This window comes from Gekko japonicus, unplaced genomic scaffold, assembly GCF_001447785.1.
Source record: "Gekko japonicus isolate JY-2015 unplaced genomic scaffold, Gekko_japonicus_V1.1 scaffold146, whole genome shotgun sequence".
Classification (NCBI taxonomy): domain Eukaryota; kingdom Metazoa; phylum Chordata; class Lepidosauria; order Squamata; family Gekkonidae; genus Gekko; species Gekko japonicus.
Window position 1 is genome coordinate 1,465,146 of NW_015167533.1, and position 27,457 is coordinate 1,492,602.

A 27,457-nucleotide genomic window follows, 5' to 3' on the forward strand; every position below is an offset into this window, starting at 1 on the left:
AAGCGAATCGGGGGGGGGGGGGGGGTGCAGCCTCCAGTTTACACACGTTTGTCTCAGCTAAGGAAGGACAGCTCCAGAGTAGACTAATTAATGCAGCAGCCCAATCGCTCGCTCCCAACTTTAACGCCAGTCAGAGAAGTTTTCCTCACAGACCTGCGTGCCTTCCCTCGCCCTCTGCTGTGCACGCAGTCCTCCTCTACCGCCCCGAGTCTCTGAAAGCCCACAAGGAGAGCCAATGGGGGGGGGCTGAAAAAGGCGGTGACAGTGGGGGGGCACCTCAGCTGATCTTTTTCCAGGCCCGACACGGGGCCTGAAAAAGGAGAGGGGTGCCTCGGCAGGTGAGGGGAGGGCTCCACAGGGACCTTACCTCCCTGCTGCTTGCTCCTTGGTCTGACTGATGGCTGTTGGGAGCTGGGGGCGGGGCTTATGTCACCGCAAGATGTTTTTTTCATATCCAAGATTTTAAACGGAAGGTTACCTTAGAACAGCAGATTAGTGTCCAGTAGCTTCTCAGAGGCCAACAAGGAGGGGAGGGTGGGGAGAGAAAATCAAAATAGCAGGAGGGAGGGAAAAGAGCGGAATTTGCATGTGCAGCTGCTAAGCCTGAGGAGCTCCTCCCCTTCCACGAGGCTTCGCTCCTTTCTCCGGAAGGTGAGCCCCCCCCATGCAGCACGCTGGAACCAACACTCGAGTCCCGATGAGAAGCCGCCACCTCCGCCGATCCACTCCCGGAGCAGCTGGACGCCCCAGCAGCCTGTGGCAGCGGTGATAGGCGGGGGAAGGGAGCAGAAGATCGGGAAGGAGGGGGCCCACAAAACAAGCGGGGGGCGGCCCCGAGGGCCCCACGCAGGCTACGGGCCTGCACTGAGTACATTACATGAATTAATCAACCATGATGGTGTCCAATTATAATGCAATTGATGTTGCTGCAATAGTCACCCTGACAAGCAACCCATAAAGCAAAGCTGCCCTCTGAAATACTTTGGAATCCATACCTGGTTGAACCCCTGGTGCCACACAAGTAAATCCTCATGAAGGGTGACTTTCTTCCCCTCAGGAGATTTGGGATCCACCCTTCCAACTTTCAGTCTAATGATGGAGTCGTTTGGAAAGGTGACCATGTTCAGGATGTCGAAGCCTGCTCCCATTTCCCTGTTCTCGTCAAAGGACACTGTTTCTCCAGCGGAGTTGTTAAATGACATTCCTTGAAGATACTGGTGGAGCTAATGAAAAAAGAATGAAATGGGGGCAGGAAGCAGCATCTGTTACTCTTCTAATTTAGAAAAAAAAAACCTGCTTCCTCTCTGCCTGCCTGTCTTGTTGCCTGCCTTTCTCAGGACCCTGGATCAGTAACAACAATATCAAATACAATAGAATTATTTCCAATCACAGCAATAAGCACAGTGAAATACTCAAACAATAAAAATAAAATACACACCCATCTAAAACCGCCTGAATCCCTGCTTGCAAGATATTCACCGTTTGCCCAGACACACCTTCTCTAGACATTACCTGCCAAGGCTGGGGATCACAGAATCCAGTACTTTTGCATCGGAAAATGGATTGGTACTTGGATTGGAATGAATACAAGGCACGCAAAGCATGTGCAACAGCATAGACTGCATTGTAGATTCCATAGCTGTGGCCACTCATGGACATTTCAAAAACGGGTCCAGGGAGAGTTTCCAGCGTCTCCTTTCCTGTACATTTATTTATACCCACTGACAATCTTCCAAACATACAATTAAATGCTTCTTCCCAGAAGGTTTCGACAAATCCATTTCCCAATGTCCTCTCAGGTTTTATGTGAAGAAATTTCTGAAACCCTAAAATCTCCTGTGAGTGAATTGTCAAGGATACAGTGCCATTGAAAATGCTCAGATCTAATCCCCTCTCAAATCTTGTTATAGCAAAATCAATCTGGCTGGTTGTAATCCACACCTTTCCAACAGATGTGAGTTCCTTATGTTCCTCATTTAATGAACACATTACAGTGATCAGGAATGTCATGGTCTGAGTATCTCCATAGACAACATATACCCTGGCTTTGCTCAATTTGAAAGATACATAAACCTTTGAGAGCATGTTAGTTATTTCAGTCCAGTCATTGAGACGCATTTTTTGTGGCATTTGTTGTATGAAGGCCAGACAGATTCCATGCTGGGAAAGAAACAATTTTAGAGTCTTTAAGAAACGTTCTCCACGGTCATCATCCACTGCAAAAAGTCCAACCCATGTCCATCCAAAATGCTGGAGTAACCAGATAATCCCCATGTACTGATGGGTTTCATTAGTGGCCACATGGTAAGAGAAGGGTAAATGTACTGCATTCCTCTGCTCTACATCCAGTGACCCATATGGGAACTGAAAGAAAGGCAGCAAATATTTTACCACTGGAAGACTTTCAAGCTCTGTGTATTGGCTATTTGTCAGTCTCAAATCCAGATTTTAACCTGTAAAACTGGAGAATCCAGTTCAAGCATGGAAATGCCATGAAATTTCTGGGAAATGGTCATAGTGAAATGTCTGACCCTACCTTCCCTTTCTTGTTTCCCCTGCCATTCTGAAGACAATTTGCATTTAGTTTTGATTCTGTAAATACTGCAGAACATGTTATTATACTTCATATTGTTTCTGAAACAGGAATGTGGTACTTGAAAGGGGGTCAAGAGTAAATAATTGATACAACATGTAAAAGTCCAGCCAGTTATGCATGTAGGTCCTACCTGTGGGATCTTGTAGAGACTTAAGATGTCTGAAATACAGATGGAGACATCAGAGCCAAGTCCTCCAATCACATCCATTAGGTTTCTTGAGGCTGAACACTTGTAGTTAGGAACAGATCTGTGAGATTTGAAGAGCAAGTCCAGTGTACTGCGATAGACCATCTTCTCATAATAGTAGCTGTCATAGATGTGGAATCCAAGGGTGATATTAGGCAAGATCTCTGGATTGTCATTAATCTCTTCTATGGCAAACACCATGGCCAGAACATGCTGGTAGAACTTTGTCACCATACTGCAAATAGAATGTCATAGGGTTTCACAAACATATTTGACATGACATCAAGTAATCTTATCACAGTTCAGTTCCTCTTAGGCCCTCGTTATTTCATTTCCAAACAATAAGATTATCCTTTTTTGTGGTTTTGACTCACATTTCTGGTGTAATGTAACACTCATTTTATCCCTGGTAATATTTGTTTATGCACCAATTCACCTAAACTGGGATATTTTTTTATTTATTAAACTTCTATCACGCCCTACCCCAGAAGTGGGCTCAGGGCAGCTCACAACATAAAAATAACAATAAACTGAAAATATTTTAAAAAATTAATTAATTTAAAAAATCAAACCAGAATATTTAAAGAGATATATATATATCTGCAACCTTACATGGGTAGTTCAGGCAAGCTCATTCTTAGAAGCTAAGCAGGGTCGACTCTGGCAAGTACTTGGATGGGACACCTGCTTGGAATACCAGCACTTGGGAGGAAGGTGCAGGCTTTATTCAGCCATCTCTCTGAATATCATCCAGGCCCCCAGTAGGTGTCAGTCTCCAGCGGTCGCTATGACTTCCAGGTGCACACAGACTCACATGCATCCACACACTCACGCTGATATAAAAAAATATATATACAAAAACATCCGCAAAGTGATTTCCTTGAAGCCCTCTTTTTTATCTGCTTTCATCCCCCCCCCCCAGGACTCAACTTTGTAACAGAATGAGCATAGGCCAGTCTATAGACATACTGCTAGATATTTGTCAGGATATGGCAGACACTTCTTGCATTTATCATACCACTCCAGAGGTCATTACTATCTCCTCTGCTTCATAATCTCAATTAATACTTTTTAATCCACTATTGGAAATTAATTGCAGCTGATACAGTAGGTAGGTAGGTAGGTAGGTAGGTAGGTAGGTAGGTAGATAGATAGATAGATAGATAGATAGATAGATGATAGATAGATAGATGATAGATAGATAGATGATAGATAGATAGATGATAGATAGATAGATGATAGATAGATAGATGATAGATAGATAGATGATAGATAGATAGATGATAGATGACAGATAGATAGATGACAGATAGATAGATGACAGATAGATAGATGATAAATATAAACATTGATCACTTCATCTTATTCAACGTTTTTCCACAAAGAGTGACATTTTGAATAGATTTACATTTTAAATAGGCCATGAAAGGTGGTAGTTATTTTCTCTAACCATTCTTTCTTTTCTTGGAGAGTAACTTTTCTTCAATGTCTGACATAAACACTGTGAGCAGTTGGATCTGCCCAGAAAACCTTTTTCTCTGAGATGGAACAGAATACCAGCTGCACAATTTAACAGTAACAATGTGGCTCTACATGCTATTTTTCAAGCTATATGAGCTGAAATGGTTTGCACAATTGTTTTCCAATGGTTTATAGCATGTGAGTATTCACTAAGGTTGTCAGGTCTTCCTTGATGTCGGCAGGGGTGGTGGTCCCAGTCCCTCTCTGGGAACTCTTTGGCACCTGCACCATGATGACATTACCAGGAAATGATGTCATCACACATGGCACGTTTCAGGGGATGCTCTACCATTTAAGGAAAAACTCTATAGTTCTTCCTTAAAGACTTGACTGTCTCTCCCCCCCCCCACCCGCCCGCATAACATGCCCTGCACAATCACATCACCTCCAGGTGATGTCATTGCACCGGGCACATTGCTGTGAACCGGGAACTTTGGGGGCTGTGTTCCCTTCACTGGCCAAGTCTGGGATGATAGATCTTGGTGGTCCAAAAGCAGGCAAACCCCGGCCCCCGTTGGGGGAACTGCAGCATTTTCTAAAGACACTTCAGTGGCAGATATAAGTGATTTGCTATTTTTTAAAAAAACTTCTCAAAGAGAAGTTCACTAAGAGAATTCCTCCTTTTTAAAATAAATAGGACCGGATTTACTTCTCAGCCTAGGTCTGTTTGCCACTTCTTTGGATACCCTTTTTTTCATGCTTCCATATCAGCAAGAAATCTAAGACAGAAACAAATTCTTTATTGTTTTTCCAGGCTAGTCCTTCAAAGTCTGTCAGCCCTCATTAGAATGTCCTAATTGTGGCACTATACATACTTCAATCTGCAATGGCTGAAATAGGGAAACATGTCCTGACCCTCTTTTCAACACACTTCCAAAATGTATCAGTTTATGATTTCTAATTAGATCTACGTAGAATGTTTCCAATATTTAAAAATATTAGGATTGTAGCCAGGTTTGTTTGTGTATAAAGTGCCAGAAGTTACAGCCAATTTATGTTGACTTTTCAAGGCAAGTGAGAAGCAGAGGTCCTCTTCCTGGAGGTTCTTCCTGGAAGTTGCTCATTCGAGTAATAACCAAGGCTGACCCTGCTTACCTTCTGAGTCAATCTGACTAGATCTGGGTATACAATGTCACTTGCCTTCCTCATAGCCAGGTACACCATTTTAATTCCAGTATCTGGAAAGGCTGCTAGATATTTATGGTGAGATCACACACACATAATTAATTATCAAAGCTGTAATGAGGGCGAGAGAAGTGGGGTAGATGCCTCAGATATATAAAGCTATATATATATAATCATAGAGTTGGAAGGGACCTGGAATCATAGAGTTGGAAGGGAAGGGTCATCTAGTCCAACCCCCTGCACAATGCAGAAAATTCACAAATACTTTCCCCCCTGCACACCCTGTGACCACTGTTCCATGCACAGAAGATGACATAAAAACCTCTAGGATCCCCAGCCAAACTGGCCTGGAGAAAAATTGCTTCCTAACCCCATGAGCCATGAGAACTATGAGCTGATGCACCCCCTCCTGCCCTCCCTCTCAAGATCTGTTATATCTAGTATTTCAAGCTGCCATGCTCTTAGGAAAGGACACATTTTTTATTAATTCAAATTGAACCAACCAAGTTGGGACAGCTGATCTATACAGCCAAAAAAGACAGTACACTGTGAAGCTCTGTTCCTTGCTGCTGTCTTCCTTTACAATAAAAGTAAAGTAAAACAAGATGGTTACGGGACTTAGGTGAGGAAAAAGAAACAAGTTTGCCATAAAGTCCCCCTTCCCAGTTTCTTTCCCAGTTCACCTCTTTCTAGTTCCTCCCTCCTGGCCTCACAGACTACCGGACAGAAAGCTACAACCCACATTTGAGACTATGTCGTCATATTTTGGAGGGGGAAAATTGGCAAGGATGTCTGTGCCATGAGATCTGCAACTCCAATTCTTCTTCACTTTTTGAATATTTAGAGGCTGAAAGTATCAGAGTGAGGGTTAAGTAGGATGAGAAACGAGCTGCATTTTCCAGTTCTTGTAAATACAACAGATACATACACACAAACCCTGGAAGGATTTTATTTCTATTTGCTACTGTTGTGCAGAGAAACCATAATTCAAGTTGTTAGCTGGCTTGTCAAAATCTGAGGGACCGCAGGTTCCCCTCATAACCCTGTGTTGTCTTTTTAATACATTCCTTCACAGACTTCTTTCTTTTATGAGTTGCAGTAGTCCATTCCTTGTAGGGCAATGAGAAGTCCCTCAAGGGCACAGATCAAAAGTTGTGATTTGTTATAACAACATTGATGAATGATTTGCCGAGGCTCCCTCAGTGGGCACTAATTGTTCAGAGATAGCCCCCTAAGTGGTTTATTCATTCTCCATCAATTAGAACGAAGCATTGATGAGAGATTTCTACTGACTGTCACTGGAGTTTCCTTACCGTGTGATAGTTGTGGAGAACTCATTGGATGGATTTATCTTGAAAGAAGACTTGGAAGGAATATAAAACAGTTGAGACATAATCCCACCAATCAGGAGATCTCCTGACTGATACCACTCGTGTAGGACAAGGAGAGCATCACTCTCAGAGCAGTGCATGAAATCCTTGCACACTAGTGGAGTGAAGAGAAGCTGCAGTGCCAGCAGCACCAACAACATCCTGGCTGCAAAGGTTCTGTCTAGATGCACACTCTCTTGAGCCCTTCGAAAACCTGAAATGTTTGGCTGCTGGTTGCCAATACTCCTGCAGAAGGGGAAATGATCAGAGCTATCTTTAGAATCAGGCAAACTGGAAACGCTGGTCTCCCATAGCCATCCAATGCACTGGCTTGATGTTTGCCTTCTCAAATGGGATGGAAACTGTGACAGAGACAACTTGACACACAGCCTTCCCTGCTTTGGGGGACAGAAGGGATTTTCTTTATATAACCACCTGGAGACGTGTGTGCTGTTTTTCTTCTCGCTCATCCTAAGAGTCACTGTAGCTTGGCCATGGAAATAAATTTCAGTAATTACATAGGTGAGTGAAATTGGCTGGCGTAATTAAATGGCACCGTTGTGAGATTACTCCCCCCCCCCCCGGAACTTGCACCAAGTCGAATCTGCTCACTGCTTGGTGGTAAACAAAAGGGAAGTAAGCTCCTGATTTCCTTCTGAGCAAGTACCTGTTGGAAAATTCAGCCCTAAATATGAAGCTTGAATGGGAACACAACACAGGGTTCAATGCAGAAAGGAAGGCCACTGCCAAGCTCCAGTGGTCCTCTCTGGTGTAGACCAAACCATGCTAGATACGCGAGTAAGCAACTTCAGTAACACTCAGATTCACAGTTTCATACATTCACATCTACCTGCCACCACAATTTCTCTCCTGGTTTAGCATGGCCATGTTAGCAGATGAGCTGAATATTTGCTTTTATGTATTTGTAATTGCTGACACACACACACACACACACTTTTATGGACTGTGCCTATAAATCCCTATGGGCAAAGGAAAAACTGTTTGGAAGCACCTACTATGTGACAGAGATTTCACATAGGAAGAGACTTGCCTGCTTTCTATGTTAATGAGGCATGCACACAGATACAGCTAGCAAAGCATTGTGAGGACAAGACGAACATGGTGGGCCTTTGTTAGCAGAGAAACAACAACTCTGAGTTGAATATTCTCCTTTGCTGAGAGACTGGGTGTCATGTTCTACAGAGACCTGATCTGCATTTGTATAAGCCGTTTCCCGTTTACAATGCCTTGGCAGGCTGGTAAAGCCAAGGGTCATCAACAGAACAAAGAAATGTCCTCCAGCTGAGATTCAACACATGGCCAAATGGAATTCCATGAGATAGAGTATAGAATTACAAATATTGTCACCACCCATCATAAGAACATAAGAACATAAGAGACGCCAATGTTGGATCAAGCCAAAGGCCCATCCAGTCCAACACTCTGTGTCACACAGTGGCCAGAAATACCAGTGCCATCAGGAGGTCCAGCAGTGGGGCCAGGACATTAGAAGCCCTCCCACTGTTGACCCCCCCCCAAGCACCAAGAAGACAGAGCATCACTTGCCCCAGAGCCCCTAGCTATACCTTGTGGCTAATAGCCACTGATGGACCTCTGCTCCATATGCTTATCTAATTCCCTTTTGAAGCCATCCATGCTTGTAGCACCCACCACTTCCTGTGGCAGTGAATTCCATGTGTTAATCACTCTTTGGGTGAAGAAGTACTTCCTTTTATCCGTTCTAACCCGACCGCTCTGCAGTTTCATGGAGTGCCCACGAGTTCTTGTATTGTGAGAAAGGGAGAAAAGTACCTCTTTCTTTACCTGCTCTTTCCCATGCATAATCTTATAAACCTCGATCATGTCACCCCTCAGTCGTCTTTTCTCCAAGCTAAAGAGCCCTAAGCGCTTTAACCTTTCCTCATAGGGAAAGTGTTCCAACCCTTTTATCATTCGAGTTGCCCTTTTCTGCACTTTTTCCAAAGCTATAATATCCTTTTTAAGGTGTGGTGCCCAGAACTGCACACAGTATTCCAAATGAGGTCTCACCATTGATTTATATAGGGGCATTATTATATTGGCTGATCTGTTTTCAATACCCTTCCTAATAATCCCCAGCATAGCATTGGCCTTCTTTATTGCAGTCACACACTGTCTCGACATTTTCAGTGAGTTATCCACTACAACTCCAAGATCTCTCTCTTGCTCAGTCTCTGCCAGTTCAGACCCCATCAATGTGTATTTATATTTAGGATTTTTGGCTCCAATGTGCATCACCTTGCACTTGGCCACATTGAACCCCATTTGCCATGTTGACGCCCACTCGCCCATCCTTGACAGATCCCCTTGGAGTGCCTCACAATCCTCACTGGTTTTCACCACCCTGAACAACTTTGTATCATCCGCAAATTTAGCCACTTCACTGCTTACTCCCATCTCCAAATCATTAATGAACAAGTTAAAAAGCAGTGGACCAAGTACTGATCCCTGCGGTACCCCACTGCTTACCACCCTCCACTGAGAAAATTGCCCACCTACACTCACTCTCTGTTTTCTATGAACTAGCCAGTTTTTGATCCATAAAAGGACTTGTCCTTCTATCCCATGATTTTTGAGCTTACTTAGGAGCCTTTGATGAGGAACTTTATCAAAAGCTTTCTGGAAGTCAAGGTAAATAATATCTATTGGATCCCCCTTGTCCACATGTTTGTTCACCCCCTCAAAGAACACTAACAGGTTAGTGAGACAAGATCTTCCCTTACAGAAACCGTGCTGAGTCTGCCTCAATAGGTTTTGTTCATCTATGTGCCTACTAATTCTTTCCTTAATAATGGTTTCCACCAATTTACCCGGTATCGACGTCAGACTGACTGGCCTGTAATTTCCCGGATCTCCTCTGGAACCCTTTTTAAAGATGGGAGTGACATTAGCTACCTTCCAATCCTCAGGAATGGAGGCAGATTTTAAGGAAAGATTACATATCTTTGTCAGGAGATCTACAAGTTCACATTTGAGTTCTTTCAGAACTCTCGGATGTATGCCATCTGGGCCTGGTGATTTTTCAGTTTTTAAGTTGTCTATCAGTTTTAGGACCTCCTCTCTCGTCACCTCAATCTGACTCAGGTCTTTCAACACCCCTCCTGAAATCAGTGGTTCTGGAGTGGGCAAGCACTTCTCATCTTCCACAGTGAAGACGGAGGCAAAAAATGCATTTAGCTTCTCAGCCATTTCCCTATCATCCTTCAATACTCCTTTTACCCCTTGGTCGTCCAAGGGCCCCACTGCCTCCCTGGCTGGTTTCCTGTTTCTAATGTATTTGAAGAAAGTTTTATTGTTGGTTTTTACGTTTTTTGCTATATGCTCCTCATATTCCCTTTTTGCCTGCCTGACCTCAGACTTGCATTTTATTTGCCATAGCCTGTGTTCCGTTTTATCAGCCTCACTGTGACTAGCTTTCCACTGCTTAAAGGAATTCTTTTTACTTTTTACAGCCTCCATTACTCTGTTTGTTAACCATGCAGGCTTTTTCCTATACCTTTTTGTGCCTTTCCTAACCTGCGGAATATATATTTTTTGAGCTTCTAGGATCGTAGTTTTAAATAGATCCCAAGCTTCCCCAATTGTTTTGACCCTTTCTACTTTTCCTTTCAGTTTCCTCCCCACGTGTCCCCTCATATCAGAGAAATTACCCCTTTTAAAGTTAAAAATGGTTGTGTGAGTCTTTTTGGCCAATTCTCTATTTGTACAAATGATGAACTCAACAACATTATGATCACTGTTTCCAAGCGGTGCAATCACTTTTACATCTCTCACCAGGTCTTGAGTGTTACTTAGGACCAAATCAAGGATCGCCTCTCCCCTGGTAGGTTCCGTGACCATCTGCTCCATAGCACAGTCATTTAGAGTGTCTAGAAACCCCTTGCCCCTTGCTACATGCAGCCAATAAGGAGATTTCATGGGATGGATCAGTATGTCAGGTGAGATCACGAGCAGGCAGGATGCCCCCGCCTGGAAATTTCACTATATAACCATGCTTTGAGAGAGAGAGAGAGACAGCTGCTCTTGCAGCTGCTGCTACTGCTGGCCGGTTGGCCGTGCATCCTATCCCCCCCCCCCCTCTTTCCTTGAGGAAAAGCTCTTGTCTGAATTTCTCTAAGGTGTGCAGTTAGAGAAATTCAGCCATATTAGCTAACATTGTTTTGGCAATGTGGAAGAGCAACAGACCCCAGGGATCCCCCCCCCTTTCCCTCCAATCATCACTGCAACAGACTGGACTTCTATAGCAGGTGAGCATAAATCGTTTCAGCCACCTCCCTACTTCCAAGTAACTAAAGTAAATATTTTGTATTCATTTCTGTAATTCTAAAGGATCTTGTATGCTTGTTATATGTGAGACTGATGCTGTTGTATGACTGATTTTAAATACCTTCAGTAAAAAGAATCTTTGTTTTGGAAGAACACTCATGTGATCTCCATTACTGGAACTCTGAGTTCAGGCAAAACTCTAGTATAGCTGGCCCACACTCACGTTAAACATTTAGCCATCTGTCGTAGATTTTGGCTAACAGCCATCTATATTCTCAGATAAGTTCATTCCCTAACTCAGTGCCTCCACAGGTGACCATTATCCAAGTTTCAGCCAGGAGGTCATGAACCACTCTTCAAAGGGCAATACAGAGAAAGGATTCCCCCCCCCCTTTCCTTTGTCAAACTAAAGGTTTCTGTTCAAGAATTATCTTTGTCAAACTCAGGCCTCATTTGCCATGTATTTTTCCACTCTATGTGTTCAGTTTTTTTGTCTTGTTTCATTCAGCTGGGAATTGGGGGGGGGTAGTATGTGAGCATGCTTGTGTGTTACTGCTTTGCTCAGAGGTGTGCTGGCTTTTAATTGCATGTAAGTGGGGCCACCCTACATGGGAAGAATGCATGCTTGACCTTGAAGTTATGGACACTGCTTGATAATGTAACTGAATGTCTGCAGGTGCTGGAGGAGGGCTAACAGTGCATTGTAGTTTTGGTGGGCTAGATGTAAAAGTGTGATCGGACTGTTCACTGGGGGAGGTAATTTGATTTATGTATAAAAAGGGAACTGGCACCCAAGGTAGCAGTTCTGACACAGATTTGTCTATGCTTGAAACCTCTTCACCTCTCAATAAACAAATCACTGCCAAGAGAGTGTTGTTGGGAGTGAGTTCTCTTTCAAGACCTGACAGTCTTAACAATTCAGACTTTTGCAAATTTCTTGCAGGAATTTTATAGATTTTTAAAAATTATTAAAATCCCCCCCTTCCACTTGGTTCAAGACAGCTTTAGATACACAATGACAAAAAACCCTTTCCCTTCCTTTCCATATAGCATGGTTGGAATTATCTTACTCCGATACAGTTTAAGAACTGGGTCTACCATGCCTCCTGCCTTAGAAAAGTAGAACTTCAGTAGAGCCCCCAAATTCTTCATAGTAGCAGCTTTTAATGATGTAAGGTGGGGGTGCCAGGAGAGAGTTTCAGAGAAGGTTAAACCCAGATATTTATATGTGTTGCATTGCTCCATCTGGGTGCCAAGAATGCTCCAGGTAGATTTCTTTGGACGTTTCCTAAAAACCAGGACTTTTGACTTGGCATAATTTATTTGCAAGCCTTCTGCATTGCAGTACTCACCCAATTTATTCAGCAGTCTCCTCAAACTGATCTTGGTTAAGGACAGAAGGACCATATCATCTGCATACAGAAGGACTGGAACCTTATGTTGTCCAATGGCCGGGGCCATATATTCACTACCTTCTAAACTAGCTATTATGTAATTAAAATACAAGTTGAACAAAGTGGGACCTAACGCGCAACCCTTTCAGCACTTGGATGTCCTCGGTGAGTAAGCCTTCTCTCCCAACCTTAACTTTTACATTGGTATCACAATGTAGCTGGCTAATCAGATATACTAGCCACGGGTCAGTGTTGATGTTCAGACGCTTCTGCCATAACCTACCTCTATCTAAAGAATCAAATGCTGATGCCAGGTCGATAAAGCCTGCATATAGGGCTTTTGTAGGGCCTCTAATGGCCTCTGAAGCCAAGGTAAATAGGGTTTGACAGTGCTTGATGGTAGAATGACTTTTTTTGAACTCTATTTAGAGGGGATGGATTACGTTATTATCAATAACATAATCCTCGAATTTATTTTTTAATTGCTTACTATATACTTTAGAGGCAATTGGCAACAAACTAATTGTCCTATAGTTGCCCGGCTCGTTCTGATCCCCCTTCTTGTAAATTGAGATGGTGATACTCGTGGTCCATCCCTTTGGAAGTCTACTTGTTCTGTCAATTAGGGTGAAAACTTTCACTAACATTGGTAGCCACCAGTAAATATTTGTTTTAAAACACTCTGCCGGGATCAGATCTTCACCTGGAGATTTTCCACTGGGCAAAGATCCAATTAACGACCTCACTTCTGACATTGTGACTGCAGGCCAAGAAACTGTGAAGGGTGGAGGGAGGTTAACCTGACTATTCCTACCCTCACCACCAAAGACCTTTGAAAAATGGTCAAACCATATCTCAGCCTGGATACCAGGATCCTTCCCCAAGTTTTGACAATGAAGACCAATAGAAATCAGGTGCCAAAATCTACCCTTATTCCTGCTATTCGCCGCCTCTTGGAGTTCCACCCATAAACGAGCAACAGATGCCTGTTTCTTCTTCTTTAGAAGATCTTTATATTGACTACTTGCTCTACCTAGGATCCTAAATGATTCTGGACCCTTCTAGCTATTCTATTACATTTCATCAGGTATCTTTTAGATTGTACACATTCTCTATCAAACCACTAGTTTCAGGGGGTAGAAGTTGACTTAACAGAACTCCCCTTGAAAAGTGCAGATTTTAAACATTTCACAATTTCATCATAAATGGGGATCACGTTGGAATCCTTGATTTTTAAGTCCAAAAGTTCCTGAGTAATTCCCTCATTAGAAAGAACTTCATGAACTAATTTCTGAATATTTGTCGACCATTTAGGCCTCCTATGTACTAAGTCATCTCCTTTGGGCTTATCAAGTGCCCTAATTGTTTCTTCCGAGCAACCTAATACTACATGCAGTGGATTATGGTCACTATGTAGTGCATTTGTCACCTAAAAAGAGTGGATTTGTTCTGAAAGATCCCATGAAACTGCTACAAAGTCTATCGTACTTGCACCTCGCGTAGAAATATACGTATAAGTCCCCTTTGAAATATCCCATCCAGTACCATTCAATACACACAGATTTAGCTTTGAGAGAAGCTCCAGGAATCTTCTGCCAGCTCTGTTAATGAACGGATCCTGGAGGATACGTCCACCACCGAGGAGATTCTTATTAGGCCCCCCCTTATCCTCAAATTCACTGGCATTAAAATCACCTCCTAAAAATAGATGTTGGATGTTGGGTTTCTAATCTTTCTAATAATTCAAGTAGTTTTCCCCAACACATCTCATTACTAATCCCTCTTAAACCATTAGGGGGCAGGTAGACATTTAGACATAAAAGGCTTCCACGTGGAGGAACTCTGACCAAAAGAGCCAGCACAAAATTCTCACAATCATGAGGAATAAGCTCCACCTCCATCAGTAGCGTTCTCTTAATAGCTGTTACAAGCCCCCCACAGCCCCTCCCTTTATTATGGAACTTGGTGGCAAAGGCATTATAACCTCTATAGCCTTCCAGGCTAGGGGTGGTTGGGGCCTGGGCCCAGGTCTCCTGAAGCAGTATAATCTCAGAGTGGCCCAAAAATTTTTTAAAGTCTGGATCCCATTGTTTATTCCACCACCACCCTATCTTCCATGAAAGGAGCCTTAAACGTCATGGATCAGTACTAATCCAATCCAGTTCCCCTACCAAGTCTACAAATACACATCCATTACCAAAAGATGGGTTAGACTGACTCTGCAACCCTCCTAATGACTCTTTCAAATTACAGGAGGCTGACAACTGTGTACATACATTAGCTGACCTAGATGTGGTGGCGTTAGGTCCCTGTTGTACTTCAGCTCCTTCATGGCCCACAAACTCAGCCTTCTTAGTTGTTCCCGCCCCAAATTCTTCTTCCCCTATTGTTGTAGTCAATCTATCATACACTTTCAGTTCTTGACTTAGTGACAGGTCCCCGATTCAGTCCAAAAATTTGACTTCAGCAAAATTTGGTAGGTGACATTCAATTGGCTGTTCTTCCATTTGTTCTGAGTTGCAGTCACTCCCCTTTATCTCTTGTTGCGAGGACAAGCATTCCATAGGGGATTGAGGTGCCTCTTGAGTTACAGAGTCTCTTTGAGGAATTGTTGTCTCCATCAACCCCTTCACCATGGGACCCTGGCGTGGCATTTTCAGGCTCTCACATTTTGTCACCAAGGGCCTTACCACCAAGTTCTCAAAAACTCTCACAGGGTATATTCCCCAGGTATTGAATGTTTTTCTTCCCTTGTCTTAGGGCAGGGATTCTTGGGGAATCAAAAGTGAGTAGAAACTTTTGCATCTGATCGGATGAATTAAGTTGAGAAACCTGAGCAAGGTCAATTGCAGACTTGTCCTTCCCCAGTAGCCTTGACAGATGCACCATAATACCAGTCCAACCAGCCCATCTTGGGGCTCTGCCCCATTGTGCTAGGCGACTGCAGATTGTCAGGGTGATGCAATTAGATTTGAAGACCAGCTTGTCTTGTGTATCTTCCTTTACTTTCCTGGGAGAGTAACCAGACACTGGGGAATTGTTTACTAATTCAAGTTGGGTTATAAATACCAGAGAACTGGGTCCCAACATCACAACTGAATTTTTTATATGGTTTAAACCACTCCATCAATTCAAGCTTTATTTGCTCAACTTGATTGACAACTTCTTTAACTCGGGCATACAGTGAGCTGGATTCATCAGCCCCCAGAGAAAGGCCTAGAGTGGCTTTGTCTTGTCTATTGGGATGACAACAAGTGCTACCTGAACTCCCTGAGAAGCCGCCTCACTATCTCCAGAGACACATCAAAGAACGAGGTTTATTTGGAGATGAGAGGCATGCAGGCAGGAGACACTGGGACGTATTACTGTGCCGGAGGAGCACAGCAGATCACAGCTCTACTCAATTAAACAATTTCAAACATTCTAAGGCATCTGGAGAGGCAGAATTCTCCAACCTTGGAAACACCAATAGAAGTCCTTCAAAGTTTGATAGGCACTGCTGACTGTCAATAACAGAGTTCCCATTCTGCTCTATGGAATCAGAATGCTATACATACCCTCAGCGCAGCCCTTCAGCCTCATTTCTCTCAGCTGTTCACAGTTACAAAGAAAGGAAAGGAACTTGTTTAAAGCACAGTAGCGGAGCACATTCCCTCATGATTGGGAACAGGGATGGGCACAAACCGGCTCAGAGACTAAACTTTGTCATGAATCTTGGCCAGTTCATGGTTTGCAAAGTGATGTTCATGGAAGGGTACCTGTTATGAACATTTCATGAACTTTGGCACTGTTCGTAGTGGTCCGTGGCAGTTTGTGAACGGACACATTTTCCTGACAATCTCTGCTCAATTAAATTGTTTATGAAACTTCAAGGCAATGGGGGGGGGACTCTCCAGCTTGGAAACACCAATAGGAGCCACCCAAAGCTTAACAAGCACTGATGGCTGCCTAACAGAGTTACTATTCTGCTCTATGGGATCAGAAATCTATATAAATGCTCTCAGTTCTGCATCCTCTTTTCTCTTTGCTGGCTGCTTGCAGTTAGAGAGAGGGAGGGGACTTGTTTAGGGCAAACTAGAAAAGCACAACTCCAGTATCACCTTAAAGATCAACAACATTTGTGGCAGAGTATGAGTCACTGCTCACTTCCTCAGAGACAGCTAGAATGTGAGTACATCTGTCCTATATACTGGAAAGTGGAATAATTTCAAATGCGAAGACATAAGCAGGCAAATGAAAAAAGCATGTGTGATTGGATTAGGCACGATACACAGAGAGATAGTAGGCATGGACAAATCAGCATTGGTAATGAATGAGACAGGAAACCTGGGTCTTGATTCAGTCCAGGAGGATGCATTGTCTTCATTTTCATTATCACTTGCAATATAACAGTCTCTCTTTCTAATCTCCCTTTGAAATTCCTTTGTAAGAGAACTGCTACTCTTAGGTCAGCAACTGAATGTCCTGGAAGGTTAAAATGTTCCCCCAATGGTTTTTGAAAGTCATGGTTTCTAATGTCCAGCATTCCTAGCACCCACACCATCACATTCAGAGGGTGTCATGGGGCTGTGAAGGCTTAGCCAAGAAGGACAAGAAAGAAATGACCAATCATAGAGTGGAATCAACAGAGACCGGGACCCATGCACATTCCAGCTGAGGACCAAGGCAGGGCAGGGCTATATTTCATGAGGCTATAGTGACAGTACACACTCCTGCTTAAAGGCACAGGCAACTGTCAAAAGTAAATGGGGGTTACCATGAATTGGTGCACTGAGTTTTACCTCAAACAGGGCTATCCCACGTGAGATGAAGGGCATGACGTCCAGGGAAAAACTAAGGGACACAGACAGAGCTTCTACCCAGGTGTGGGCAGTGCTCAAAGGCAGAGGCATAGTGAGAGCAACCAGACTGCCCCCGGCCATTTGCATGCTCCACTCCCTCGGCTCCACCCCACCCACTCTGCAGACTTTGAGTCACATGCTGCTTTAGTTGTCCCACAGCCCAGTGTCTGAAGGATGGTGGTCCTAGCTTTCTCTCTCCTCCCAAAATTGGTGCTCCAGTCTCCAAAGAAAGGGAACTTGTTATAGTTGTGTGTTTTTTTCCCAATTAGACATATTACCTCTCCCTCTTGAGTGTTCCTGCTAGGTGCTCTCCCAGTGGTGCTAAGTGCCCATTCTTTACTTTGCAGCTACAAACATTAAACACTACACTCTCTAAGTCTGCCTGGCAGGGAGTTCTGAGAAAGTTTCATGGTGGGCAACTAACCTAATGACTTATGGCTATCTTGGTAGAGGTTTATGTAAGGCGGGTGTGTATCTCATACCATGCCCTGGTCCCAAGCTGGCTGTTTGCCACATCACATTGCTTACTTTAGGATTTCAAATGGAGAAGGGGTGTGCTACCTCTTCATAGTCTCCAATATTTTTTGAGAGTTGCCTTGCCTAAATCAGAGCTCCCACCCCCAAAGGTAATCAGGACACAAGTGTCAGACAAGGGATAACATTATTTTTAATGCTTTCTTGTTATTACTTGTTCTCTTCTGTTCAAATCAGGCCTCAGAACTATAATATAGCATTTTGGGAAAAATATACAGCACAGCAACCCAGCACCAGAGGCTAAAATAGAGAAAATCTCCACGGCTACCATATATTTCCCTTTGGTGCTCAGGTAGGTTGGAACAAAACACAGCCAAACGCTGCAAAATATCATCATGGTGAAGGTGATGAACTTGGCTTCATTAAAACTGTCTGGCAATTTCCGGGCAAGGAAAGCCACGGTGAAGCTTGTGAAGGATAGAAGTCCCATGAAGCCCAGAACAATATAAAACATGGCCACAGACCCTTCATTGCATTCTGCTATGATTTCTGTGGTCATGGACTTTGTGTCCAAATCTGGGAATGGGGGAGTGGTTCCTAGCCACACTGTACAGATACACATTTGGACAATGGAGCAGGAAAGGATAATGGAGATGGTCAGTCTTTTCCCCACCCACTTCCTCATGCTGGACCCTGGTTTGATAGCCATGAAAGCTATAAACACATTGATGGTTTTGGCCAAGACACAAGAAACTGCCAAGGTGAAGATGATGCCAAAAGCAGACTGTCGGAGAAAGCAGGTCAACTTGCTTGGTCGTCCAAGGAAGAGGAAAGAAGAGAGGAAGCAAAGCAGGAGAGAGATGAGGAGAGCATAGGTGAGATCCTGGTTGTTGGCTTTGACAATGGGAGTGTCTTTGTGCTTAATGAAAGTTCTTAATATCAAAACTGTGATTAAGGACAGGGAAACAGCACCTGAAGCCAAAGAGGTCCCCACTGGTTCTTCATAGGAGAGAAAGCTTATCATCTTGGGAATACATCGGTCTCGGTCTTTGCTCGGATATTTATCTTCTGAACAACTAGTGCAGTCATCCATATCTGAAAAAAGGAAGCCTGACCATCTCAAAAGAGCAAGAGTCCAGTAGCACCTTAAAGACTAACAAAATATGTGGCACAGTATGAGGTTTTGTGAATCACTTCTCACTTAAGAAGTGAGCAGAGACTCACAAAAGCTCATATCCTGCCATATAATTTGTTAGTCTTAAAGGTGCTACTGGACTCTTTCTCTTTTCTACTGCTACTGTCAGATGAAAATGGCTACCCATCTTGATTCATCTCAGTTCATATGAAACTAAGAGTTCATTCTGCTGGCTCCCTTCAATATTTGAGATATTATCCATAGTGAATTCCAGCAACTGGTTATGCACTAGGGCCGATCCCCAATATGGTGGCCATAGATGCCATGGCACCCAATATCTTTTCTGGCACCTGCAGGTCCAGATAGAACTGATGGTTCCCACTGCCCTATATCAGAATTCCAATGGTACCTGCAGGATCAAAAAAAACTGGGGGTCCTTGTGCTAGGGAGTGTCATCTAGAAGACATTTTACTATTATCCAATCATTATGCAAGCCAAGGGATTTTCCCCCCAGCCATGTTGCTTGGGATCATTTTAACTGGAGATGTCAATGACTTAACTGGACGTGTTCATGCAAAACAAGTGCACATGTTCTACCAACCTCCCCCCGACTGTGACCTCTGCCTCTCTACCACCTATTATATCTCAGTGTGTGGAGACATCTGTGTGCTTGCAGAGCTCTTGGGGAAGTCAGAATCACTTACCCTTTTGGATAGAAACCTTCCCTTCTGGGCAAGGAGCACAGTCATAGCAGCAAAATGGCTCTCCTTCTTTCTTTCTTTTCTGATCACCAGGCTGACAGGCATCACTACATCTCGAAACAGGCAGTGTCTGTCCAAGAAGAAGACAGGATCTAATGGCACTTTAAAGTCCAACAAATGTTAATAGCAACTAACAAACATTAAAGACAAAAGCAATTTTGAGAGGGGGGAGCAAATTATCGATGAGACAAAAGAACTTCATCTAATATCCATGTGCTCCGAATTCCAATAATCATTACAATAACTTTTTTTGTTGTTGTCAAGTCAAATGCAACTTATGGTGACCCTGTAGGATTTTCAAGACTAGACATGTTTGTAGGTGGTGAGCCAAATGCCTTCCTCTCTGTAGAGACCCTGCTATTTTGTGGTGGTCTCCCCTTCTAATACCAACCAGGGCCAACACTGTTTAAATTCCTAGGTCTAATAAGATCGGGCTAGGGTGAGGAACCCATGCAAGGGCTAAAATGGTGTGCTCTTTTAAAATTGCTTAGGGCTTTTCTTTGTTTGTTTATTTGTCTCTTTGTCTTCTCTTCCCCAGGTATAGTAGGAAGTTGTATTGAACTTGGCAAAGTTTCAGTGTAACCCTAAACAGGGTCAAAACTTCTAGATCAATTTAAGTCAATGGACTTAGAAAGCAGTAGTTTTGCTTAGGTCACGCTACTAGAATCCAGCCCTGAAATTTTGATCTTTGCCCTGGCACCCGATCATGAGTTCAAATAGTTTATTGAACAGTACTCAACTTATGTAAATGGCTGAGCTAAATCACAGTTTATTTCAAGAAGCTGGTGGTTTGGACTGTACTAGGCAGTTATTATTTATTTATTTATTTTATTCAATTTATACCCCGCCCTCCCCGCAATGCAGGCTCAGGGCGGCTTACATAAGGGCATACACCAATATAAAAACATATTTAAAACCATTTAAAATCCATATAATACAAAACATTCATAATAAGTTATTAACTAACTAACTAAAGTGCTCTCGATGTTCACAGATGGCATACTTCACACTGTTCAGCAGTTCTGCTCCGGGGGCGCTGACATTCCCTCATCCAGGGCCAGGGTAAGATGGAACAAGATGGTAATGATGGTAGTGATGGCAGTGACATTGATACTCTTAGGGACGGATGCACCCAGACTCAAATTTGGCTGACATTTCTGCTGGGCTTGCTTATCACCAGCTGCACTTCCCTTTGTACTGATTGGCACCCCGCTTCATCACTCTCTCTAGATGTGCTGCAAGGCTACTACTGGGTTTTAAACATTCTAATAAGCACCAAGGACCCTCCTTCACAGTGCACCCAGCAGCCAGGCACGTAACAGACTTTTCCAGACATGTCCTCCAATCATGAAGGTGTCTCGGGGTGCAACCTGCCCTGTTCCTACCAAACTAGTTGTGGCCTAACCAGTTTTTATAACCAAGCCTATTTCATCAGTGGGTGGAACATCTCACAGAAAGATTACAGAACAGGTGGAAAAGAGGCTCCCGGGACATCCAATATACAGGGCCACCCAATTCATGCTCAGCCTTGTATAGCAACCAGCTAATCCCATGCTGTCTCCAGAGAAGGTGGGCGGGTCAGCGGCAGGGTGAAAGGGCCAGCTGCCCAGTCCAATTGGCTGATCTGTCTTCTTGGCAGCCAATGGAGTCGCATGGTTGATTTGAATTAAACCCTGGCCAGGGCAAATCAATCCATGCCGTAATTTGTTGTGAATCTCAGTTCTTTACATTTCAGGAATTTGACCATCAACACGATAGCGGCTGCTATCACGCGGAACAAAAATGTTTCCCCCCCCTTGACTATGAATCCAGAATGATCAGTAAGTGGGTTTTAAGATCTAGAATTAAAACCAGTCCTGATGTCTCATGAATCAGTGTGATAACAGGAATGGAGACAATTGACACTTTAGCTTTACACCTCTGTTTAGTATTTAATGGATTACATGGATTAATCAATGATGATGTTGACCAGGTATAAGCAAATGATGTTGCTGCCATCGCTACCCTGATAAACAACCCATAAAACAAAGGTGCCCTCTGAAATGCTTTGGAATCCATACCTGGTTGAACCCCTGGTGCCACACAAGTAAATCCTCATGTAGGGTGACTTCCTTCCCTTCAGGAGATTTGGGATCCACCCTTCCAACTTTCATTCTAATGATGGAGTTGTTTGGAAAGGTGACCATGTTCAGGATGTCGAAGCCTGCTCCCATTTCCCTGTTCTCGTCAAAGGACACTGTTTCTCCAGCGGAGTTGTTGAATGACATTCCTTGAAGAAACTGGTGGAGCTAATTAAAAAAGAATAAGAAATGGGGGCAAAGCAGCATCTATTACTCTTTATTTTAAAAATAACAAACTGCCTCCTATCTGTCTGCCTGCCTTACTGCCTGCCTGCCTGCCTGCCTGCCCATCTTCCTCAGGACAACTCAGACCCCTTGATCAGTAACAAGGATATAAAATACAATAAAATTATTTCCATTCACAGAAATAAACACAGTGAAATAGTCACAGAGAGCCAGTTTAGTGTAGTGGTTAAGTGCATGGGCTCTAATCTGGTTAAGTGTGCAGACTCTAATCTGGGAGAACTGGGTTTGATTCCCCACTCCTCCACTTGCAGCTGCTGGATGAACTTGGGCGAGCCATAGTTCTGTCAGAGCTGATCTCTCAAGGACAGTTCTGGAAAGAGCTCTCTCAGCCTCACCTACCTCACAGGGTGTCTGTTGTGGGGAGGGGAAAGGAAAAGAGTCTGTAAACTGCTCTGAGACTCTGAGTAAATTGTGGGGGTATAAATTCAATTTCCTCCTCCTCCTCCTCCTCCTCCTCTTCTTCTTCTTCTGATAAAATACACATCTATCAAAAATCACCTTAATCCCTGCTTGCAAGAAATTCACTCTTTGCCCAGACCCACATGGTGTAGACATTACCTGCCAAGGCTGGGGATCACAGAATCCAGTACTTTTGCATTGCAGAACTGATTGGTAATTAGACCAGGATGAATACATGCTGTGCAATGCATGGGCCACAGCATAGACTGCATTGTAGATGCCATAGCTATGGCCACTCATGGACATATCAAAAACAGGCACAGGGAGAGTTTCCAGCCTCTCCTTTCCTGTACATTTATTTATTTCCACTAGTGAACTTGAAAATAAACAGTTAAATGCTTCTTCCCAGAAGGTTTTGACAAATCCATCTCCTAATGTCATGTCACGTTTTACGATGTGAAGAAATTTTTGAAACTCTAGAATCTCCTGTGAGTGAATTGTCAAGGAAATGGTGCCATGGAAAATGGTCGGATCAAATCCCCTCTCCAGTCTCGTTACAGCAAAATCAATCTGGCTTGTTGTAATCCACACCTTTCCAACAGAGGTGAGTCCCTTATGTTCCTCATTTAATGAACATGTTACAGTGATCAGTAATGTCATGGTCTGAGTATCTCCATAGACAACATATACCCTGGCTTTGCTCAATTTGAAAGATACATAAACCTTTGAGAACATGTTATTTATTTCATCCAAGTCATTGAGACGTATTTTTTGTGGCATTTGGTTTATGAAGGCCAGACAGATTCCATGCTTGGAAAACAACGGTTTCATGGTCTTTAAGAAATGTTCTCCATGGTCATCATCTACTGAAAAAAGCCCAACCCACGTCCATCCAAAATGCTGGAGTAACCAGATAATCCCCATGTACTGACGGGTTTCATTAGTGGCCACATGGTAAGAAAAGGATAAATGTACTTCTTCCATGTGATCTGGATCCAATGACCCATAAGGGAACTGAAAGAAAGGTAACAAACGTTTTACCAGTGGAAGACTTTCAACCTCTGTGTTTTGGCTATTTGCCAGTCTCAAATCCAGATTTTAATCTGTAAAACTGGAGAGTCCATTTCAAACATGGAAATACCATGATATTTCTAGAAAATGGTCATGGTGAAATATCTGATCCGGCCTTCCCTTTCATGTTCCCCCTGCCCTTCTGAAGACAATTTGCATTTAATTTTGATTCTATAAATACTGTAGAACACGTCATCATACATCATTTTGCTTCTGAAACAGGAAAGTGGTATTACAAGGTGGTAAAGAAAGAATAATTGATACAGCATGTAAAAAGGCAGCCAGTTATGCATAAATCCTACCTGTGGGATCTTGTAGAGGCTTAAGATGTCTGTGATACAGTTGGAGACATCAGAGCCAAGTCCTCCAATCACAGCTATTAATTTCTTGGGTGAACACTTGTAGTTAGGAACTAATCTGTGAGATTTGAAGAGCAGGTCCATAGTGGTGCGATAGGTCATCTTCTCATAATAGTAGCTGTCATAGATATGGAATCCAAGGGTGACATTAGGCAAAATCTTTGGATTGTCATTAATCTCTTTTATGGCAAACACCATGGCCAGAACATGCTGGTAGAACTTTGTCACCATACTGCAAATAGAATTTCATAGTGTTTCACAAACGTATTTGACATGGCATGAAGTAATCTTATCACAGTTCAGTTCCTGTTAGACCCTCATTATTTCTTTTCCAGTCAAAAAGATTGTCCTTTTTTGTAATTCTGACTCATATTCACAAGCCCTCTGAGGAAAGGCTGAGGGACTTGGGAATGTTCAGTTGGGAGAAGAGGGGGTTGAGGGAGGGACATGATTGCTCTCTGGAAGCATTTGAAGGGATGTCACTCTTCCTGTTGGCAGCAGAGGAGAGGGCTCGCAATCATGCGTTTAAAGTAAGGCCAGAAGGTACTGGCTGGATATGAGGAAAACTTTTGTTTACAGTAAGACTTGTTCAATAGAGGAATCCCTGCTGACGATGGCGAGCTCCCCCTCACTGGCAGTCTTTAAGCGGTGGCTGAACAAACACTTGTCAGAGATACTGTAGGCTGATCCTACTTTGGGCAAGGGGTTAGACTAGATGGCCTTTATGGCCCCTTCCAACTCTGTGATTTTATAATTCTAGGATTCTATGTTTCTGGTGTAATGTAACTCCCCTTTCATTACTGGCAATATTTATAATACACCAATACTTAGATAGGAGATTAAATACACCAATAGATAGGAGATAGGATAGATAGGAGATATAATACACCAATACTTAGATAGAAGATTAAAAAGAAATTTATCTGGAAAGTGATTTCCTTGAAACTCTCTTCTTTTGAGCTCCTTTCATTCCCTCCTCCCAGTTACTCCACTTTGTAACAGAATGACAATAGGGCAGTCTATAGACATGTTGCTAGTTATTTGTCAAGATATCACAGGCACCTCTTGCATGAATCTACCCATCCCAGCGATCATTCCTATTTCCTCTGCTTTATAATCCCAATTTGTGCTTTTTAATCCATTACTGGAAATTAACTGCAGCAGATAGCAGTAGTGAGATAGATGATAGACGGACAGATTGATTCATATGAACATTGATGATCGTATTTGCCATTTTTCTACAAAGATTGACATTTTGAAAAGATTTCTGCTTTCATTAGGCTGAACAGTTGGTAGGTATTTTATCTAACCAATCTTTCTTTGCTCGGGGAGTCACTTTTCTCCAGTGTCTGGCACAAACACTGTGAGCACTTGGATCTGTCCAGAAAACCTTTTCTCAGAGATGGAACAGAATACCAATTACACAATTTAACAATAACAATGATGGTTTACAAGCTATTGTCAGAGCTGTATGAGCTGAAATGCTTTGCACAATCATTTTCCAATGGTTTTGGCATGTGAGTATTCCCAACACATATGGGGGGGGATGGTTTTGTCTTTCCCACAATACCATCAATGCTTCACGGTATTATAAATTTTCGAAAGACACTTCAGTGGCAAATATCATTGGTTTGCTATTTTATAAACTTCTCTCTTAATGAAAAGTTCACTAAGGAAACCCATCCTTTTAAAAACAAATAGTTCCATAAAACCGGATATACTTCTATTTTGAATACTATATGAACTGAAATGCTTTGCACAATCATTTCCCAATGGTTTATGGCATGTTTATGGCATATTGGGGGGGATAATACTGTTTTTTTTCCAAAGTAACATCAATGCTTCATGGTGTTGAAGAAAATTTCACTAAGAGAATTGATCCTTTTAAAAATAAATAGTTTCATAAGACAGGATTTACTTCTCAGACTTGGTCAGTTTGCCACTTCTTTGGATAGATACCCTTTTTCATTCTTCCATATCAGCAAGTAATCTAAGATAGGGGGGGGGAGCCCTCTTTATTGTTTTTCAAGTCTAGTACTTCAAAGGTTGTCGATCCTCATTAGAATTCCAGAATTGTGGCACTATACATACTTTAATCTGCAACGGCTGAACTAGAGAAACATGTCCGGATTCCTTTTTTCAACACTGTCCCAAGACATATTATTTATTATTTCTAATTAGATGTAACTGGCGCATCTAGAATGTTGTCAGTATTTAAGAATATTAGGATTGTAGCCAGGTGCATATGTATAAAGTAGCATCAAAATCATGCCCAATTGGGGTAACCCTAGGAAAGGGGCTTCCAAGCCAAGACATATTATTTATTATTTCTAATTAGATGTAACTGGCGCATCTAGAATGTTGTCAGTATTTAAGAATATTAGGATTGTAGCCAGATGCATATGTATAAAGCAGCATCAAATCATGGCCAATTTATGGTAACCCCAGAAAGGAGCTTTCAAGACAAGTGAGAAGCAGAGGTGCAGAGTCTTCCTTGGAGGTTGCTCATCCAAGTAATACCAAGGGCTGACCCTCCTTTTCTTCTGAGATCTGACTAGGACAGGGTATACAATGCCACCTTCCCTCCTTGTAGACAGGGACACCTTTTTAATTCTAGCATTTTTACACATTGCTAGATATTTATCATGAGATCACAGATTCATCATTCATTATCAGAGCTGTAACGAGGGCGAGGCAAGTGAGGAACCTAACTCACATGCATAAAACTGAAGGATGCAGGGAAAAAATGTATAAAATATACCTCTACTATATCAAGCTGCCATGCCATTAGGAAAGGACACATTTTTATAAATTCAAATTGAACCAACCACGTAGGGACAGCTGATCTATAAGGGGAGGAGGAAGCTCTGCTCCTTCCTCTGCTCCTTGCTTCTTTCTTCTTTTACAATAAAATTAAACTAAACCAAGATGTTTGCTGGACTTATTAGGTGAGCAAACAGAAACATGTTTGCCATAAGGACACCCCCCCCCATTTCTTTCCCCGTTCACCTCTTCCTACTTCCTCCCTCCTGGCCTCACAGCCCACTGGACAGAAAGCTGCAACCCACATCTGAGAATATTTCAGGAGGGGGGAAATTGGCAGGGATGTCTGAGCCATGAGATGTGCAACTCCAATTCTTCACTAATGAGAGGGACTCCCTGAAGGACTGTAAACGTTTTGAATATTTGAAGGCTGAAAGAATCAGAGTGAGGGTTAAGTACGGTGAGCAGCAAACTTCGTCTTCCAGTTCTTGTAAACAGAATGATACCTACACACAAACCCTTGAAGCTGGGGAAGGATTTTATTTCTATTTGCTACTGTAGTGCAGAGAAACTACAGTCCAAGGCAGTGTCCCCTCTAAGCTGAGTCAGTGTAAGCTAGCTCACAGTTTTCTAGCCTCCGGCTCACACATTTTTGTCTTAGCTCAGGAAGGACGGCTCCAGAGCGAACTAATCGATGAGGTAGCCAAATTGCTCGCTCACAACTTTAATGCCAGTAGCTCACAAAGTAGAATTTTTGCTCACAGAACTCCACAGTTTACCGGGAACATTG

The 27,457-nt window shown here is 42.9% G+C and overlaps 2 protein-coding genes across 2 annotated transcripts in view; both read right to left on the reverse strand.

Moving 5' to 3' along the window:
* LOC107112331 (vomeronasal type-2 receptor 26-like) overlaps positions 1–7,687 on the reverse strand; it is an 18,991-nt gene extending 11,304 nt beyond the window's left edge. Inside the window, exons 1-4 of the mRNA XM_015413451.1 lie at positions 7,650–7,687; positions 6,743–7,045; positions 2,727–3,018; positions 996–1,223 (exon numbers count right to left, since the gene is read on the reverse strand). Coding sequence (XP_015268937.1) covers positions 996–1,223; positions 2,727–3,018; positions 6,743–7,045; positions 7,650–7,687 — 861 coding nt within the window. The remainder of the gene's footprint in view (positions 1–995; positions 1,224–2,726; positions 3,019–6,742; positions 7,046–7,649) is intronic.
* Positions 7,688–13,627: 5,940 nt separating this feature from the next.
* Positions 13,628–24,135, reverse strand: LOC107112332 (vomeronasal type-2 receptor 26-like). Its single transcript, XM_015413454.1, has 6 exons — positions 23,848–24,135; positions 22,634–23,488; positions 21,770–21,997; positions 19,653–19,779; positions 18,028–18,908; positions 13,628–13,927 (listed from the first exon to the last, which is right to left on the reverse strand). The coding sequence occupies exons 1-6, from the start codon at positions 24,133–24,135 to the stop codon at positions 13,628–13,630; spliced, it is 2,679 nt and encodes an 892-aa protein (XP_015268940.1).
* Positions 24,136–27,457: the final 3,322 nt, after the last annotated feature.